A 17,767-nucleotide genomic window follows, 5' to 3' on the forward strand; every position below is an offset into this window, starting at 1 on the left:
AGTAGCAGTCAGATTTGTACATACAACAGGAGGATGCACAGTGACATGTAGACTGGAGATGCACTGATGAACAGAACCAAAGTGGTCTCACAGCAGCAACCTCTCTCTCTCACTGGCTCACACACAGAAGCCCCCCACAGGGCAGAAATTTCAGACATCAGAAATAACACGTAAAACAATAAGGACAGTCTCATTTGGACTGAGGCACAAAGCCACAGGTACCTCGCATTGCTGCCGGTTCTGGCTGTTTGGGCACAGTTGCAGGTGTAGGCTCTTCCAGAGCACCTTTCTTGGGCACCTTGGGAACTTCAAAGATATTAGTGCATTTTAGTTTTGTGGGCACTGCAGATGGCTATGGAACAATAAAGCAACAATAAAGTAGATACTGCACACAGTCTTTTTTGAGAAAGTGCTGGGGTTACATTCAGCCATCAGCTCTGCTTTGCTTCCAACCTGTGGAATGACCAGGGTGTCCAAGGCATCCCACAGGAGATGGGAACTCTGTGTGTGGTCTGTGTTTCTTAGTCAGGATGGAAATGTAAAAAATATATCTGGCTTCTTAGTAACAGATGATCAGAGATTTATTTGTGGAATCCTAGTGTATTTGTCTACTGGCCATGTGTCATAAATGACTGTGTTCTGTGCTGGTTTAGGCAGTCATTGTCATATTTTTACTTGCCACTTTACTATTACTATTTTTATCCTTCAGGTTGACTTCTCCTTTCTTATTCTGTCTGCATTTCCCCCCTCTTCTTCTCCTATTTTCCCTCTGTCATCCCCTGGCTTTCATTCTAATCACTAGATGTTGCTTATAACTGTTTCCTCTAATATTAATTTCAATTATTATTTATTATTTAAATAATTATATAATCACTTTGAGGTAGTACTTCACTTGAGGAATGTCATCGTATTTAAGATGGAGAGAGTCTGATGGCAGAGGGAATGTTTTCTCTGGCCAGAGCTTGGTTGTTCTAAAAGAAATTAAATGATGCACCACTGCATCAATATATTGTGTCTTCGGTTTAGTGTATCTTTAGTAAATTTTTTGTATTTCAGTTGTAAATCCCTTTTTAAAGGCTCACTGTCTTAAATGCCCACAGTAACTTTACAGCTTTTTCATGCTATTTATATAAAGTAACATCTTTGCAAATCCCATCATCGAAAATGATAATGTATGACCAAAATAGAGACAAATTATAAATAACAGTTTTAAGAAAATATTCTGCTCTGTGATATAGATACATAGAGATACTTGTGACTATTTTGCTCTATGTACTAAAACTACTACTCTTTGCTGAAACCTTTAGTTTCTGTCTATTTTATCTTTCCTCTTAGAATCATCTAGGCTGGAAAAATATTTTAGGATCATCAAATCTAACTGTAAACATAACACTGCCTAGTCGCACTAAACCACGTATGAAGCCATCCCTACTAATCATGTGAACAACTGTTTATGAACTCCTTCTCTTACATCTCTAAGATTTTGGAATTTTTTTGGTAGACAGGAGTTTATCATATCTGCTTGATATGGCATAAACCCAGTATAACAAAAGTTTAGATGGTTTAAGTTGAGGAAACATTTCACACCCCTGCACAGCAATTCATATTTGGCACATCTCTTCCACATTTTTGATATCAAAGTATACGGTGAAAGATCAGTTTAAACTTAGATTAATTTAAAATAACCCTAAAAAGCAAATAACACCCTTTCTTATGATGATAATAGTGGTGACATGTACCTTTAGGAAGTGAAGCCTCTGGTTTTTTAGATAGAGCACTGGGCACTTTCTTCTCTGGAACAGTCCTCTCAGCCATCTCAGGCACTTCAAAGATATTAGTACATTTCATTTTACAGTTACAATAAAACTCAGTATTAAATACAAAGACTGAAACACAGAGGACAACAGGCATGTCTTGAAGTAATAATTTAGCACACACTCATACTCAGTATGATTTGTTTAGCAAGCATAATTTAAAACATATCAAAAACGACAGAACAAAAAAGGTTAAAATAATACTTAAAAGAAGATTCAGTGTGATTGTCTTGTATTCATGATAACAGATAGCTTTGACTGATGTAGGTTTTGGTTTTTCAGGAACAGCTAGAGAAATTTCCTTTTCTAGGACAGCTTTTTGGGCATTGCATGTTCTTTGAAGATATTAGTATCTATTAGTTATGTGTATTAAGCTTTAAGATGAGCAGTGAAACAACATACTCAAGGGAAGGAAAAGAGATCTGATGCACAAGATACCTTTAGGCTGTGCAGCTGCTCGCTTTTTAGCAGCAACATGCTGTTCCTTTTCAGCCACCTTGGCTGGTGGTGGTTCCTCCGGTGCCAAAACGAACTCCCGTTCTTTGGATGTCACTTCAGGCTTTGGTTTTTGAAGTGGTGTAGAAGGCTCCAGGTTTTGGGGTTCTAAAATGGTTTCTGGTTCCTCAGACACCATGACAGGTTCTGGCACAAAAGGCTTTGATTTTCTGGACAGTTCAGTATGCATTGACTTCTGGAAATCTGCAGTAAAGTCTGTTTCTTCAGCTGCAACAAATTCTGTTTTTTGGGACCGCACAAAATGCTTCGTTTTGGGGGGTACCACAACATGCTTTGATTTTTGAGTTGATTCAACTGTCTCTGACTCCTCAGACACTACTATGAGCTCATGTTCCTCATGGGCCAAAAATGGTTCTGGTTTCTGGGATTCCAGAACCAGCTTTTGTTCTGGGGGCATCACACCATATTTTAACTTCTGGGGTGGCACATGAGGCTTGGGTTCCTCAGATACCACAACAAATTCTTGTTTCTCAAGTACTACAACCTGTGCTAGTTTTTGGGATTCCATAACGGTCTTCTGTTTTGGGGACATCACGCCATGTTTCAGTTTTTGGGGTTCTACATCAGGCATGGGTTCTTCAGGTACAACAGCAAATTCTTGTTTCTCAAGCACTACAACCTGTGCTAGTTTTTGGGATTCCACAATGGGCTTCTGTTTTGGGGGCACCACACCATGTTTTAGTTTTTGGGATGCCACATCAGGCTTGGGTTCCTCAGGTACCACAACAAACCCTGGTTTCTCAGGCACTACAATACGCTTTGTTTTTTGGGATTCCACAACAGGCTTCTGTTTTGGGGGCATCACGCCATATTTCAGTTCTTGGGGTTCTACATCAGGCATGGGTTCTTCAGGTACAACAGCAAATTCTTGTTTCTCAAGCACTACAACCTGTGCTAGTTTTTGGGATTCCACAGTGGGCTTCTGTTTTGGGGGCACCACACCATGTTTCAGTTTTTGGGATGCCACATCAGGCTTGGGTTCCTCAGGTACCACAACAAACTCTGGTTTCTCAGGCACTACAATACGCTTTGTTTTTTGGGATTCCACAACAGGCTCCTGTTTTGGGGGCATCACGCCATATTTCAGTTTTTGGGGTTCTACATCAGGCATGGGTTCTTCAGGTACCACAACAAACTCTTGTTTCTCAAGCACTACCACATGTGCTGGTTTTTGGGATTCCATAACGGGCTTCTGTTTTGGGGGCATCACACCATGTTTTAGTTTTTGGGATGCCACATCAGGCTTGGGTTCCTCAGGTACCACAACAAACTCTGGTTTCTCAGGCACCACAATATGCTGTCTTTTTTGGGATGCTACAACAGATTCTGATTTTTGGTGTGTCAAAAGAGTCTCAGGCTGCTCAGCTGTCAGAACATGCTCTAGTTTTTGAACTGCCTTTACAGCCTTTATTTTTCGGGCCCCTCCAGCCACTTCTGGTTGTTGCGGTTCCACTTCTTGAGGCTTTAGTTTTGCTTGTCCTGCAATGGACTTTGGTTCTTGAGGAACTGGAACAGGTACTTTCTTTTCTGGCAAAGTTGTCTTGGTTGCTTTATGTACATAAAAGATATTAGTTCTAAATTTAACAGCTGCACTGACAATCATACCAAAATTAAGCCAACCATAAAACATAAAAGACAGTTGTGATGAAAATATTAAAAACATATCAGGTATCAATAATTTATGCTGGCTTTTTAAATGATAAATATAGGACATTTTGGCTTTTCTCTCTTTTCTCTCAAGAGTACATACACACACTCCACCTCACAAAACTCATGCTTTCATATGGAAGTACACACATGTACTAATAATATAACTTAAGATATAAGTAAAAGCCATGATAATTGTCAACAGAATGGACGGGACAAAAGATATTAATTGCACTGCAGGCAATAAGCTGAAGATTCTTTCAAGAAACAGCAGTGATGGCATCTAGTTTTTCTTGGTGGAACTTCTGGTATTTCATATAAATTGATACCTTCTCCTCTTAGCTACTAGAATGGGTACTTTGTTTTCTTCTCCTATTATAACTTTTAAGTTATTAGCTGTGGTGGTTTTCTTGAACCCAAGCAGGTAGAGTAGCAAGAATATGCAAAAATAGTAAGAAGAACGGAAGTATAATAATAGTAAGAATAACATACAGGCAATTCAGACATCCAATATTTGCCACTATTTTTTTCAAAAACAACCATGTGTGTCTATCTCACACATATATGTATATAAATACAACAAGCATAATTTAGAATTTCAGGAAGCAGAAGGCTTGGATAATTACAATGTTAAAGAAAAGAGGAAAAACATTACTTTTGTTATTTTATTAGTGTTGAGATTTACCTTCCTTTGGTGGGAGTTCTGGTTCTTCAGGTACAGCCTCTGGTTCTGGGACAACCACAGGTTCTGGTATTTTTTGCACAGCTATTTTCTTTTCTGGAACAACTTTCTTCGGCACCTCGGGTTCTTTAAAGATATTTGTTTGTTTTAATTTCAGGAATTTGAAGAATAGGAATTAAAAAGACAATAATAGCTCCAAAATAAAAAATAGCTAACAGCATCAGAACAAAGCCCACCCTTATAAACCATTTGGTTGTTGTTTTTTTTTTTCCGTACTTTATGCACACTATTAGTAGCCACTGTTACTGGGAGAATTCACAAAGGAAGAAGACCACACAGTCTGTAACACTTATATTACATAACATATACAAAAAAGCTACTAACACAAACATAAGAAAGATAATATTTAGAGAAATAAATATTCGTGTGCAGTCTTATTACTATTGAACATATACCTTTGGCTGGTGGAGGTTCTGGTTTTTTAGGAACTTCAATGTGTATTTTTTCTTCTGAAATCACTTTCTTGGGCACCTCAGGCACTTTAAAAAAAGCAGTTAATTTTATTTATATATGTCTTCAGTGTTCAGACATTAAGAAAAAGTAAATCTCAGGGACTTTAAAAGCATAGGTGGTTTTGGATGTGAATATGTATTTTCTCCTTTCCCTAGAAAAAAAACTCTCTCTGCTGCCTCACTGAGTTACAGATGCAAAAACTACAATTGAAACAACAAAAATATTTTATAAGACATTAATAGTAGAAGTAAAATACCATGATGTTAAAATGGTACCAAGGAAAATTTAGGGGTTTTCTTTCCTTGCATACAATTTTAGTCATTGGATGATCTGGTTTCTTTGATTCTTTAACTTAAACCTCTTCTGGAACTAGTTCCTTTGGTACTTCAGACTCTCAAAAAATAGCAATAACTTTATTCTGTCAGAATTTCATAAACACTAAAGCATAACAGCAGATCACTCTTACTGAAAACACCAACTACAAAGATCTATTTTTTTTTCTCAAAACATTTGCATCTTTTGACAACAGAAGAAAATGCTAACAGAGGTCTTGAATACTGTCTTCTATATTGTTAAAACAAGAAAAGAATTTTTTTTTGATTCTGTACTTTTGTCATAATGTCAGGTATCTTTAGCTGGTATAACTTGTGAGGTTTTAGGCACAGAAACGTTTTTTTTTTGTTGTTCTACATCTACTTCTTTGGGTTCTGGAGGCCCTTTAGGAAACAGATTATTTTCAATTATACAGGGTTTTACAGTTATGTTCAAAACTTTTCAGTAGAAATTGCCAATAAAACCTCTGATTTGATTTGTTTATTCTTGTTTGTCTTAAGGTTATGTCCCCGTAAAGCCTCAGGAAACACCTCAGAGTCTTCTGGAGTTTCTTCTTCTACATAAGATTATTTTTCCATTTTATTCAAACATCTCCCCAGTCTCTATTTGACTGAGACTGACATTGTCTATTTTGCATTCCATGTATGTCACATTCTTCTATGTGTGATGACTTCTTGATATATTTTTTTTTTTGCCTCTAGACACAAGTTTTCTTCTATATTAGACATCTCTATCACTCATTCTATGATCTCTTTTGGGGCTAGTTTTTCATTGTCAGTCAGGACTATTTCACATCACAGAGGCCCTCTTTTCTCCTCTTCTTTTAAGATTTCTGCTTTTGTTCTCAAGTGTCAATCCCATTTCTGCTCAGCTACATCAATATTTCTAACACACTGGTACAGATTACAACTGTGATTCAAAAGAGAAGAATTTTAAACACAGTAACATATATTGAACTATATGGGCACAGAAAGTAAAAGTAACAGGAAAACACAAACAAGCAATAAGATAACTAATCTGCACAATCAAGACAGAGGCGTTTTTCCTCTTCCAGATTTAATTTTCTGTGGTGCAACATACCTTTGGCTGGTGGTGGTTCTGGTTTTTTAGGAACAGCAGTGGGCACTTTCTCTTCTGGAATTTTCTTGGGCATCTCTGGCACTTTAAAGAAAACAGCATTCATTTTTAAAATTAAAGTATTTAAAATATGTACATTGTAAAGAAGAAAGAGGAACACAAGAAGCATATCAGAAGGAAAGATATAAAGAGAGATGTCATGCAAAAAGTGTTGTATACTATTCTATACTAATAGGATTTTGATAAATGATTTTTATAGACTCTAATGCTCAAGAGAAAAATCTCCTCCTCCAAAAGACACTATTATTGACATACAAGCTCTAGGTAGTGTTACCCTTGGTTTTTTTAGGTATAACAATATTTATTGATTTCTTAGGTACCTTTTACACTTTAAAGATATTAGTGTAGTTTTTAAAATTACAAAAATTAAACATTCACTACAGAGACAAAAGACAAAACACATAGATATACAAGGATGTGACAAGTAGATGGGTGAGGATGCTTTGACAACAGTTACAACTTCTGAGAAGTCTTCATGGTTCTACCCCTCTGGCAAAGAATAAGTTGGAAGTGACTTTGCTTGGGATTTGTTGTCAAACAGTTCTAGATTTGCTATGCTCCCCATAGGATGAAAACAATCTAAAGAAGTCATGGCAAAAGTTGCAATGAAATGCCTTTTGAATGTCACACATAACAGTTTTTCACTGATGCTTGGCAGTACTATGTGATAATGACAAGGGCGGGATAGGCTGTGCTGCTTGACAGTTTTTAATGCCACTCAAACTGCTAGTTCAGGCAGACTTTTAAAACATCTGAACGAATTGTAACAGCTGGGTTCTGTGCAAATTCTATTTCCATTCAAAATGAAATCAATTGACCCCTAAGTTTAACATGAGCAATGTGAAACAGAGAGATAGGATGTACTTCTTCCTAGTGTATGATCAAATTTCTGAGGCTGTACTCATAGAGTGAAAACATTCTGTAAATCTCACTGTGTGTTAACATGGCTGGAGCTCTCCTTATTTCTAGTCGCTTTTACTGGCTTTTGATATAACTTCTGGGTTATTCTTGGGTGGAATCAACTAGATCAACTCAACTAATTTTTAATGCTTTGGCAGCAACACTACAAGGGATAAAAGAAACTTGTAGAAAAAGAATTAAAGGATATGCTGACCTATACCTTTGGCAGCTTCTGGCTTTTTAGGAGGAGTTTTTCTTCAGGAATAGCTTTTCTAGCCATTCAGAAACTTGAAAGCTATTTACTGATTTTGATGTTATGACTTAAACACAACTAAGGAAACAGAAAATGGGACATATAAAACATAAACACCACAAATCTGACATGTGGACCATGAATTATTAAATCAGAAACTGTGTAAGAAACAGTAAAAACATGAGGATGTTTATCAGTGGAAGACCTCAGTTCTACCAAGCTCTCAAAGTACCTTTTGATGGTGGAGACTCTGGTCTTTTAGGCACAGGAGTAGGTTCTGGTTTTTTAGGCATAGCAATAGGTACTTTTTCTTCTGGGACAGCTTTCCTAATGGCTGCAGGCACTTTAAAGATATTAGTTCAATTTAATCAGAGAAAGTAATGAAAAATCTCAAATTTTTCATATAAGTAAGGTACTGAAAGAATGAATACAAATATGAATTATGCTGAACAAGAACTAAAACACAAACATGAATAATTTAATTTTCCTGGAGTTCAAGACTTAGCAAATTGTAGGAAGAGGTGATGAAGAAGTCATATACCTCTAGATGGTGGAGCCGCCTCTTTCCTATGAACAGTAGAAATTTCTTCTTCTACATGAATCTCCTCATAAACTTCATGTACTTGAAAGATATTAGTTTAAACATTTAAAATAACTTAGAATATCTTCAGAAAACAAGACAACATGTTAGATAAATAAAAAATATAATCAAATATTCCAGCTCCTCTGAAGACATACCGGTTTATTTCATATCCATGTGCAAAATTAGGATGCTTTCAAATAAGGGATGAAAAACCCCTCACATCTGCCCTGCCCTGCCCTCTGCAGTTTGTCAGAAGAAAGATGTGTGATGTGTCCTAAACTGAGCTACTACCTTGAGTGCAGAGATAGGCTTTGTCTATCTAGGTTCTGTCACTTTTTCTTTATTTTTTTCCTCTTTGGACTGATATCAAGTAGCATTTTATTTTAAGAACAACTACAGGTGATAATTTTTAATTACTTTTTACTCTTGCAAGTAACCAAAGCTGTTAAGTAAACTCTAGTTCATGATAAACAGAATACTCCCAAAATAATTTCTATATGAAATCATATTTTTTATCCTTCAAATAATAATTAACATTTTTTATACCTGTAAAATGTGAAGATTCTTCTTTAGGTACAGCAGGAGGTATTTTTTCTTTGTGGACAGCTTTCTTTCGTACTTCAGGAACTTAAAAATATTGGTTTATTTTAGAAATTTGCATCATGAAATAAGTATTACAGTTTTGTAAAAAAAAAAATTAAATCTACTAGAACAATAGGAAAAATACGTGGTATTGAGATGTGAATAAAATTTAACAACTTCACCTTCTGGAGTCTGTTACTTTTCTAACTCCTAATATTTATGGTTCTGAATATGCTTTTCTCTGAAAAGATAGTAGGGTTTTTATGTTTGGATTTTTGTTTGGTTTTCCTGGTTTTGTTTGTTTGTTGGTGGGATGTTTTCGTGTGCATGTGTATGTGTGTGTTTAAGGACTTTTGGCACTAAAAAGGGTTTTATTTTTTGAAATTGAAAAATTACTCATAAAAGCAAGGCAAAAATCCAGTTCAATTAGCTAATTTTTAGGCTTCTATCATGTATAGAGCTCTTCAATTCTGGAATCGTGTAGCAAAATTATGTTTCTATTAAAATTTTTGTGGCTTTCTATTTTGTCCTGATTTAAAGTTGTACCTTAATCTTGTCTTTCTTTAAGCCCTTGATATGACTACAAAGAGTCCTTTTGTAAATAAGCTTCTCTTACAACCTTTTAGATTTTTTTCCAATATACTGTCAGAGAAAGTATTTTGAGAAATAGAACGTGAGACATGAAGTCAAAAAAAATAAGACTAATCCCTGAATCTCCTGCCTACTAAATTTCTGTGTCTAATTTAGCCTTCCTAAATTTTAAATTGTTGATGAAGAATGTATCAATCTGTTTAAGCAACTGCTTATTAAAAAAAAATTAAAAAAAAAACCCAACTGTAAAGTGTCTCTAGCATCTGGTTGTGTTGTTTAATGAAAACAAGGAAGCTGGGTTTTTCACTTGGTATGTCACTTTCATAAGAGGTTAGAGAGGGTTAATTTGAAAGTAATGTACCTTTAGCTGGAGGAGCTTCTGTAGGTACAGCAACAGGTATTTTCTTAAGTGGGACAGTTTTCTTTGTCACTGCAGATATTTCAAAGATATTACATTTCTTTAAGAACATTATAATACACAAAGTGTGAATACCAAAGAAGCAATGACAGACACATAGCATCTAAGGAAACATTAGAATGAAAACATTAAATAACAGATTAGCACACAGATGGAATGATGAAGATGAATAATTTGTAGGAATGTGTTGCGTTACAGATTACTTGAACAGTTGGTTTACCTTTAGCTGCTGGAGCTTCTGGTTCACTAGGAGCAATAAAAGGTATCTTTTCTTCTGTTGGAACTTCTCCATAACCTTCAGTTTCTTTAAAGATATTAGTTTATTTTGCATATTTTAATATTAGTTACGAGACAGGAGTAGAAAGACAAAATAAAAGCATACAGAAATGCATATGGACAAAGAGCTGTTTGAACATAATTAAATATCTTTCAGCCTGATCATTGACTTACTACTGCTAGAAGTGACCATTCCCAATTAATGAAAAATATATTTACAGAAGCATTTAATTTTATTTTCTAGTTTTTTAGTTCTGTGTATTAGATAGAATTTGTAACTGAATTTTGTATGTCTTCATTTGGAGTTGACTATCTCCATCGCATCTCAAAAATTAGGTGTTGCTCAGGATGCCTCTTAAACCACTGTCTACTTAAATTCATTTCTTTGCTTCAGTGTGACTCAAGTGCTTCCTGAATCAGAAATTTAGTTCCTCCCTTATTTATGTATCTTTTTCACATTATTAGAGGGAAAAAATATAGCATTTTTAAAACACCAAATTCTGTTTGTACATGTAGTGTAAGGTTTTAAATTTGAAGTTTTTAAAATGCTGAATTATATCTAAATTTGTGGACATAGATGGTCTAAAAGATATGGATATAAGCTTCTTCTAAATAGTTTTAAAAATTAATTTTAAACAGCTTATATTTTACAGAATAATGTAGAGCATGACTTGATATATTCTCTTCAATTTACTATTTGATGAGTCATTGATGTACCTTCATAAAAAGGAGGCTCCTCTTCTCTAGGGATAATGGTGGGTACTTTCTCTTCAAGGACAGCTCTCTTATGAAACTCAGGAACTTCAAAGACATTAGCTTTATTTTAGTAACTTCGAAGGAATTTTCAACTTTTTATATCCCAAACAGAAATAAACCCAGAAAACTAAGTTGTTTTGAGGTCTTGAAAACTTCTCAAGAATTAAATATGGTACAGATCTAGAACTGCCCTCCTGGAACAATGAACTATGTGAAGAAATTTATGGTTTCAGCTCTCAAAGAGAAAGCTGAAACATAATGCAAATTTGCTTTCTTTACTGCATTGTCATGCTCTTCTTCTGGTTGGTGTAACAGCTTCAATAGCTTTAACTTACTGGCTCTTGCCCTATTACTTCTTCACCAATATCATAACCCCAGTTTAAACTAAATTCACAACTATATTATAAATAGAAAAGCACTGAAGTTTTACATATTGGTGTTGTAAATAGGAAAACCTCCTCAGCATGTTTTCATTCATAATTTACTGTCGAGCACATATCTGAAATATTTGCCCCAGAGCTTGAGATTTATCACTGAGATTTCAATCTCCACTTAGAGAGACTGGGTACTCTTGCAGTGGTGTAAAGACCATGACAATTTTTAATGATGTTAGCTGGGGAAAATGGTACAAATATTTCCTTTCCATAAAATCTCATATCATAGGCTCCTTTACCTTTCACTGGTGGAACTTCTATTTCAGGTGTACATGTAGGTTTCTTTTCTTCAGGGACAGGTCTTTTGAAATCATCTGGCCCTTCAAGATATAATTTACTTTTAGGGCTTTCAAAGCTACTTGCAAGAAGTTACAAAGAAGAAGAGTAAGTCTAGCAAGGAAGATTCTTGAAACATCAAAGACTTAAATCCTTCCTGAAAGAACATTTTTGTTAATTTTGAAGATTAGACAGAAGAATAACATATTAAAAAATACATTATTGAAAGATTCCAGAAGAAATAAAGATATTTCTTTCTGACCTTTTTTTTCTGTGCAAGTTAATGACAGGACACACATTTTTAAAGTGACTCATATGTTTTCAACAAATAACTTGAAACCAACAGGCAAAAAGACTCACTGACAAACATTAAAAGACTCACTGACAAACATGAAAAAAACCCACCATGGGGACATAAAACATGCACATGTTTCTCAACAAATAATGAGGACAAAAGACTGAAATTAGAGTTCATGTTTCACAAGGACAATGAAGAGGGAGTATACCTTTAGCTGGCGGAGGCGTTTCCTTTTTAGGAATAGCAGGTGGTACTTTCTCTTTTGGAACAGGTTTCTTCGGCACTGCTGGCACTTTAAAGACATTAGTAGTTGTTTTAAGAACGATTGCAGTATGAGTATTATGTAAGAATATAGTAAAACAAAAAGCAAACAATGCAAAGAGTCAGAAAACTTAGCAAAACACAAAAATATTTCTCAAGTACATAAATACATGTTATAGAAGAGGCCACCTATCTGGACTATTTTGGTTGGATTAACGCAGCTAGAGTTTCGTATTAAGTGAAAGAAAAACACTGCTGTTGGATAAATAGGGATAAGCCTTAACAATTAGGTTTCATGCACTATCAGCTCTAATTAATGGGAGCTGGGAGTGTGGTAAGGTTGCAATTTCCTATCAACTAACTCCAAGCTTTTCTGTAAAAGCAAACTGATCCACCTTTTCCCACTGATTTCATTCTGACAATTCATATAAGAAATAACTATAAAAGCACACAATGAATTCCTGGCAAATTTGAGCGCTCTGAACAGAAAATTACAGAACTCTGGAGTAGTGCAGTAACTTCTCTAGCACTCGCTAACAATTGCTTTTCATGACACTTATGCTTTGTGATATAGAGAATACCTATTAAGTGTGTGCTATTAAGATAGCACATACTCCAGCACATCGCTAGGTTAAAAAAAAGTTCTAGGTTTTTAGGATTCTGCAGGAAACTAGAGTTTTAACCATTAGCTTTAAGAGATCACTTACATTGTGATGGCAAAAATTAAATTAAGGTACTAACTTCATTCCCTTTGTCTCCAGGAAGTAATTAGTTTTATTTTTGTTTTGTTAAATAATTTTTTTTTTAGTAACCTGTCTTTAACAGTACTGTGAAAGAAAGCTAAGAATTTAGCAGTCAAATTAGAATAGGTAAAGTACTGGATTTGGGGATTCGGAGATTCATGCAGAAGGCTGTGTTTTCAAATTTATCTGATGGATGATGTACCTTTAGCTGGTGGAGCTTCTCTTTTAAGAGCAGGTACTTTTTCTTCCGGCAGAGGTCTTTTGGGCAACTCAGGCACTTTAAAAAATATTTCATTATGGATTATAAGTTATTTATGAAGAAACAAATATAAAGACAGCAAGCAGAGCAATCACTCATTTGTAGAGGAATCATCTCATAATTCATGCAGAAAAAAAGGGAGCAGTCATCTCAGAATTCTTGAGTAATGAAATAAGAAATATCAATGTACATCTATTTGGTACATTGTAGATGCACTTTCTGTTTGGTGTGAGGGATCCTATGATCATAAATTTAAATGATGGGAAAGAAGGTTCTACATGAGTCATAATATCTTTGTAACTCAAAGGAGCTGAACTGGACAAAACAATTATTAATCCATAAAAAGTAATTCAGGTTGAAGCTGAATTACATCAGAAGATTACCATTTTCTCTGCTTGTGTTATATATCTGCTAGTTCACTCTTGGGCAGTCAGATAGGGAACCCTCCCGTTTTACAGGGAAGGGAATTCCTTAGGAAGGAATAGGATAGATACAAACTTTGAATGGATTTATCATTACCAGTAACATACGACTACAAACACATAAGACTACAAACAAGGCAAAATATAAGTAAACACCCATAGGAGGCTGAAGCAGCAACTGAAAACTCAACACACTATAAGAACAAAGAAGTCATTACTTGATTTACCTATAGCTGGTTTGGTCTCATAAGCCTCCTCATATACCGCCTCATATTTCTCATAGATCTCTTCCTTCTCCTTAAACTCATACTTTTCATAGACATCTTTCTCCTCAGCCTCCGCCTCATACTCCTGTTCCAGAATTTCCTTATATCCCTCAGGTTCTTCAGGTTCCTCGTACGCCTCAATTTCTTCAGCTTCCTGAATCTTCTCAAACTCTTCAATGCTTTCGTATGTCTCATACTTCTCATATTCTTCATAGGCATACTCATACTTCTCCACCACAGGTGCAGGAGCAGGGACTTTTTCTTTCCGTACAAGTTTCTTGGGTACTTCGGGCACTTTAGAAACAGTATTATTGTTATTACCTGACAATTATTTAATTTTTTTTTTTTTTACAGTTAAGCCAAGATAATTGACAAAGAACAGAGAATGTGCATGACAACCTCAAGCATAAGTTACATTAAATTATAAAACTATGCTTCTGAAAAAAATACATCTATTATAAAAGATTTTAGAATGAGGAGGAAAAAAATCTTGGGGAAAAATAAGAGGAAATATATCTGTACCTTTGGTTGGTGTGAGTTCTTTGGGTTTGGGCACAACAGCTTGCACTTTCTCTTCTGCCACAGCTCTTTTACGCACCTCCGTGACTTAAAAGATACAGATTTTGTTTAGGAATTTAAAACCAACAAATCACCTTAGAGCAGTGTAAGTAGAAAAGCACAAGAAATGGAGCTTTATGGTTCAACAGCACAAACATTGAAAATGAAGAGTTTTAACATAAATTCAAACAAAGATCTTGTACAACAGAGACAAAAGTTAGAAAGAAGAAAATCAAGGGTATTCCTAGCATAAATATTAATTATAAGGAGTATATATACCTTTGGCAGCTGGAACCTCCACTTTTTCAGCAGGAGCAACCAGCTCCTTCTCTTCAGGAGCAGCCTTCTTAGGCATCTTGGGTACTTTAAAGATAAAACCTAACTTCAGTGTACTTTTGCACAAATTTTAAATGGACACAAAGCCAGAAGTTTATGACCAACAAAGCAGAAACATACAAACAAACAAATGGTATAGTGACAAATATAATATAGGACAGAAACACTAAAGTGTCCCTTGCTAAACTCAACTTGGATCAAGAATTTTATCAGTTAACCATAACAGCATTTACAATCTGCAGTACCTTTGGCTGATGGAGCTGGCACCTTTTTAGGAACAGGTTCTTTCACTTCAGGAATGGGTTTCTTAGGCATCTCAGGCACTTTAAAGACATTTTATTTTAAGAATGTCATCCACCAGTAGTATGAGAAAGAGAACAGAATACATGTACAAAGAGACATAATAAGAACTGATCTGCAGTATATATTTTTAAAAGATGAAACAGAAATTTAAACAAAAGACACTTTACACCCATGGGCAGACTTCTTGAGCAACTCAAATAGTTTCAGAGCTTGTTTTGTACTAGGAATTTGACAGGCACTCTGAGATATCAATACAGAAATGCAGCAGGGACAAAAAGCTAACATAAATAACACACAAACTAAACAGAGACACGGAATGAGAATAACAACACATTGTTAACTTAGGCACCTTTTGCTGGAGGAAGTTCCATTTTCTCAGGTGGAGGTACAGGTGTTTTTTCCTTTGGGACAGGTTTCTTAGGAATATCTGGCTCTTTAAAGATATTATTTTGCAAACACGTGTTAAAATTGCTTTTGAAACAGTAGAAGCATGAACATAGAAACAAGATAAAAACATAGAACAAGACCACAAACTTCCTCAAAACATATACAAGAGTTACATAAAACTTAGAACAAGAAACAGAGATGAATTTTAATGAACACAAGAGATGTCATGAGTGACTTGCAAGAAAAGATCATGTACCTTTTTTTGGTACAATTTCCTCTGGAATAAATTCCTCTTCTTCTTCCTCAGGAACAAAAATGGGAACCTTTTCTTCAGACACAACTTTCTTTGCAACCTCAGGCACTTTGAAGATATAGTTTTAAGAACTTTACTTTCCCAACATCACAAAGAAAAATCCATAACATAAAACACAAAGACACCAATTTTAAAATAACAAAAGAAATAGAAAAAAAAATAGGGGAAACTACTGGGTGTTTTTTACTCCCTGAAAACAGTGATGTGCAATTGGGTTACAAGGATTATAAGAGAACTAGCACTTTTGCCCAATTTTTAATTCCACAGTGTCATTGCAAACAGAAAATATGAGCAAGATATGCTACAAACCAGAGTTAAAGAAGATTATTAACGTTAAGGTTTTTTACATAAAAACCTTTCAGTGTTTGCTTTTTCTTTTTTTTTCCTTTTTTTTTTTTTTTTTTTCTAAATTACTCAGCTGCTGAGGTAGAATCTGCTTGGCATCCAACAGTGGCCTTTGCAATAGCCTACCTCCACTTCGGATTTCACATTTAGGGTATAGGATCTGGTTATTAGTATGATCAGTTGTAAATTGATGTTATTTTTGCATAAGTTTAGCTAAAACCCTTGAGAATCCAGCTTATTCTCAAGATACATATAAGAGTGATCTCCCCAAATTGAAGAATTTCCAGGTAAAGGGCCATAAAATTTAATTTCATCTATTTTGTTTAAAGAAAATTTAAATTACTTTAAAAATTATTTCTGGATGATAATATCACAAGGAATTATTTAATTCACAGTAATCAAGTGGAAAAAAGCAGATCATTCAAGACATGATTCTCAGCTGGCTGCAGTCAACAACAGAATAGACAAGCCCTGTCTGAGCCCTAGCACTGCTCACTGCAGGGAAGCAGCAGGGTGCTATAACCAAGGACCTGAATTCACATAAATATAAATTGAATGTTAAAATTAAGTTCCACTGAAATATGAAAGTTAGAGGGAGGGGAGTTATCTGCAGACATCTCAATGTGATATACCTTTAGCAGGTGGAATTTTCTTTGCTTTAGGAACTGCAACAGGTACTTTTTCTTCTGGGACAGCTCTCTTGCGCACCTCTGGCACTTCAAAGATATTGTTTTGATAAGAAATTGTTAATTGCTTTTAGAGCATCAAAACTACTGAAACTACAGAACAAAGTCACAAAGACCAGAAAGAAGAAGAAGAAAACTCCTCTCAGAAGGTTAATTGAGGTTTATACCAAGCTTAAAACAATCACTGGAGATGAAGATCTATTAAAGAATTGAACAAAGCTCTCATAATCTTCAAGAATCAGTGCTGTACCTCTTGCTGGCATCCCTGGAACCTTTTCCTCTTCTTCTTCAGGAACAAAAATAGGTACCTCTTCACTGGGACGTCTTGGTATTTCTGGCACTTTAAAGATAGTTTTTAATTGTAGAAAACTTAGACACAACTTACACAGAAGCTAAAGCAAGTACATTTGTCACACACTGCTACAAAACTGCAGTTAAATTCTAACAGCAAATGCACAAAACCAAGAACAAGCATTATCCACATGTTCAGCTATAGGAAGCGATACCTTTGGTTGGTGGAGGTTCTGGCTTTTTATGTACAGGGACAGGTACTGCCTTTTCTGGAACCTTCTTGGGCACTTCAGGCACTTTAAAGACATTTTTTGGGGGGAATTAATTTTCAATGTAATATAAAACCTAGTAAAAAGATAACTGTATATCTGATATTAAGATAGCTACACAAATAGGGAAAAATTTAGTCATGTGATGAAAGCATTGATTTTATCTACAGATTTATGCACAGATGTAAACTTACAAATATACAGGGACTACAGAACTACAAACTGGTGTGGAAAGGGTAAGGGGGAGGTCTGGCTGTTTAGGTAATTTTTTTCTGTTTTGGACCATCTGTTTTTGAAGCAGCAAGTCCTTTAAAAGATT

General features: G+C 35.2%; 1 protein-coding gene across 1 annotated transcript in view; it reads right to left on the reverse strand.

Moving 5' to 3' along the window:
* The window catches only part of TTN (titin), a 239,148-nt gene that overhangs the window by 114,526 nt on the left and 106,855 nt on the right, over positions 1-17,767 (reverse strand). Inside the window, 25 exon segments of the mRNA XM_068195998.1 lie at positions 223-306; positions 1,740-1,823; positions 2,061-2,149; positions 2,246-3,878; positions 4,663-4,785; positions 5,115-5,198; positions 6,586-6,666; positions 8,028-8,138; positions 8,337-8,417; positions 8,925-9,005; positions 9,913-9,990; positions 10,190-10,273; positions 10,963-11,046; positions 11,675-11,755; positions 12,218-12,301; positions 13,216-13,290; positions 13,922-14,254; positions 14,483-14,566; positions 14,798-14,881; positions 15,100-15,177; positions 15,507-15,590; positions 15,801-15,905; positions 16,835-16,918; positions 17,139-17,228; positions 17,395-17,475. Of these exon segments, the coding sequence (XP_068052099.1) occupies positions 223-306; positions 1,740-1,823; positions 2,061-2,149; positions 2,246-3,878; positions 4,663-4,785; positions 5,115-5,198; positions 6,586-6,666; positions 8,028-8,138; positions 8,337-8,417; positions 8,925-9,005; positions 9,913-9,990; positions 10,190-10,273; positions 10,963-11,046; positions 11,675-11,755; positions 12,218-12,301; positions 13,216-13,290; positions 13,922-14,254; positions 14,483-14,566; positions 14,798-14,881; positions 15,100-15,177; positions 15,507-15,590; positions 15,801-15,905; positions 16,835-16,918; positions 17,139-17,228; positions 17,395-17,475 (3,960 nt within the window).

Source organism: Anomalospiza imberbis, chromosome 7 (assembly GCF_031753505.1).
Source record: "Anomalospiza imberbis isolate Cuckoo-Finch-1a 21T00152 chromosome 7, ASM3175350v1, whole genome shotgun sequence".
NCBI lineage: Eukaryota > Metazoa > Chordata > Aves > Passeriformes > Viduidae > Anomalospiza > Anomalospiza imberbis.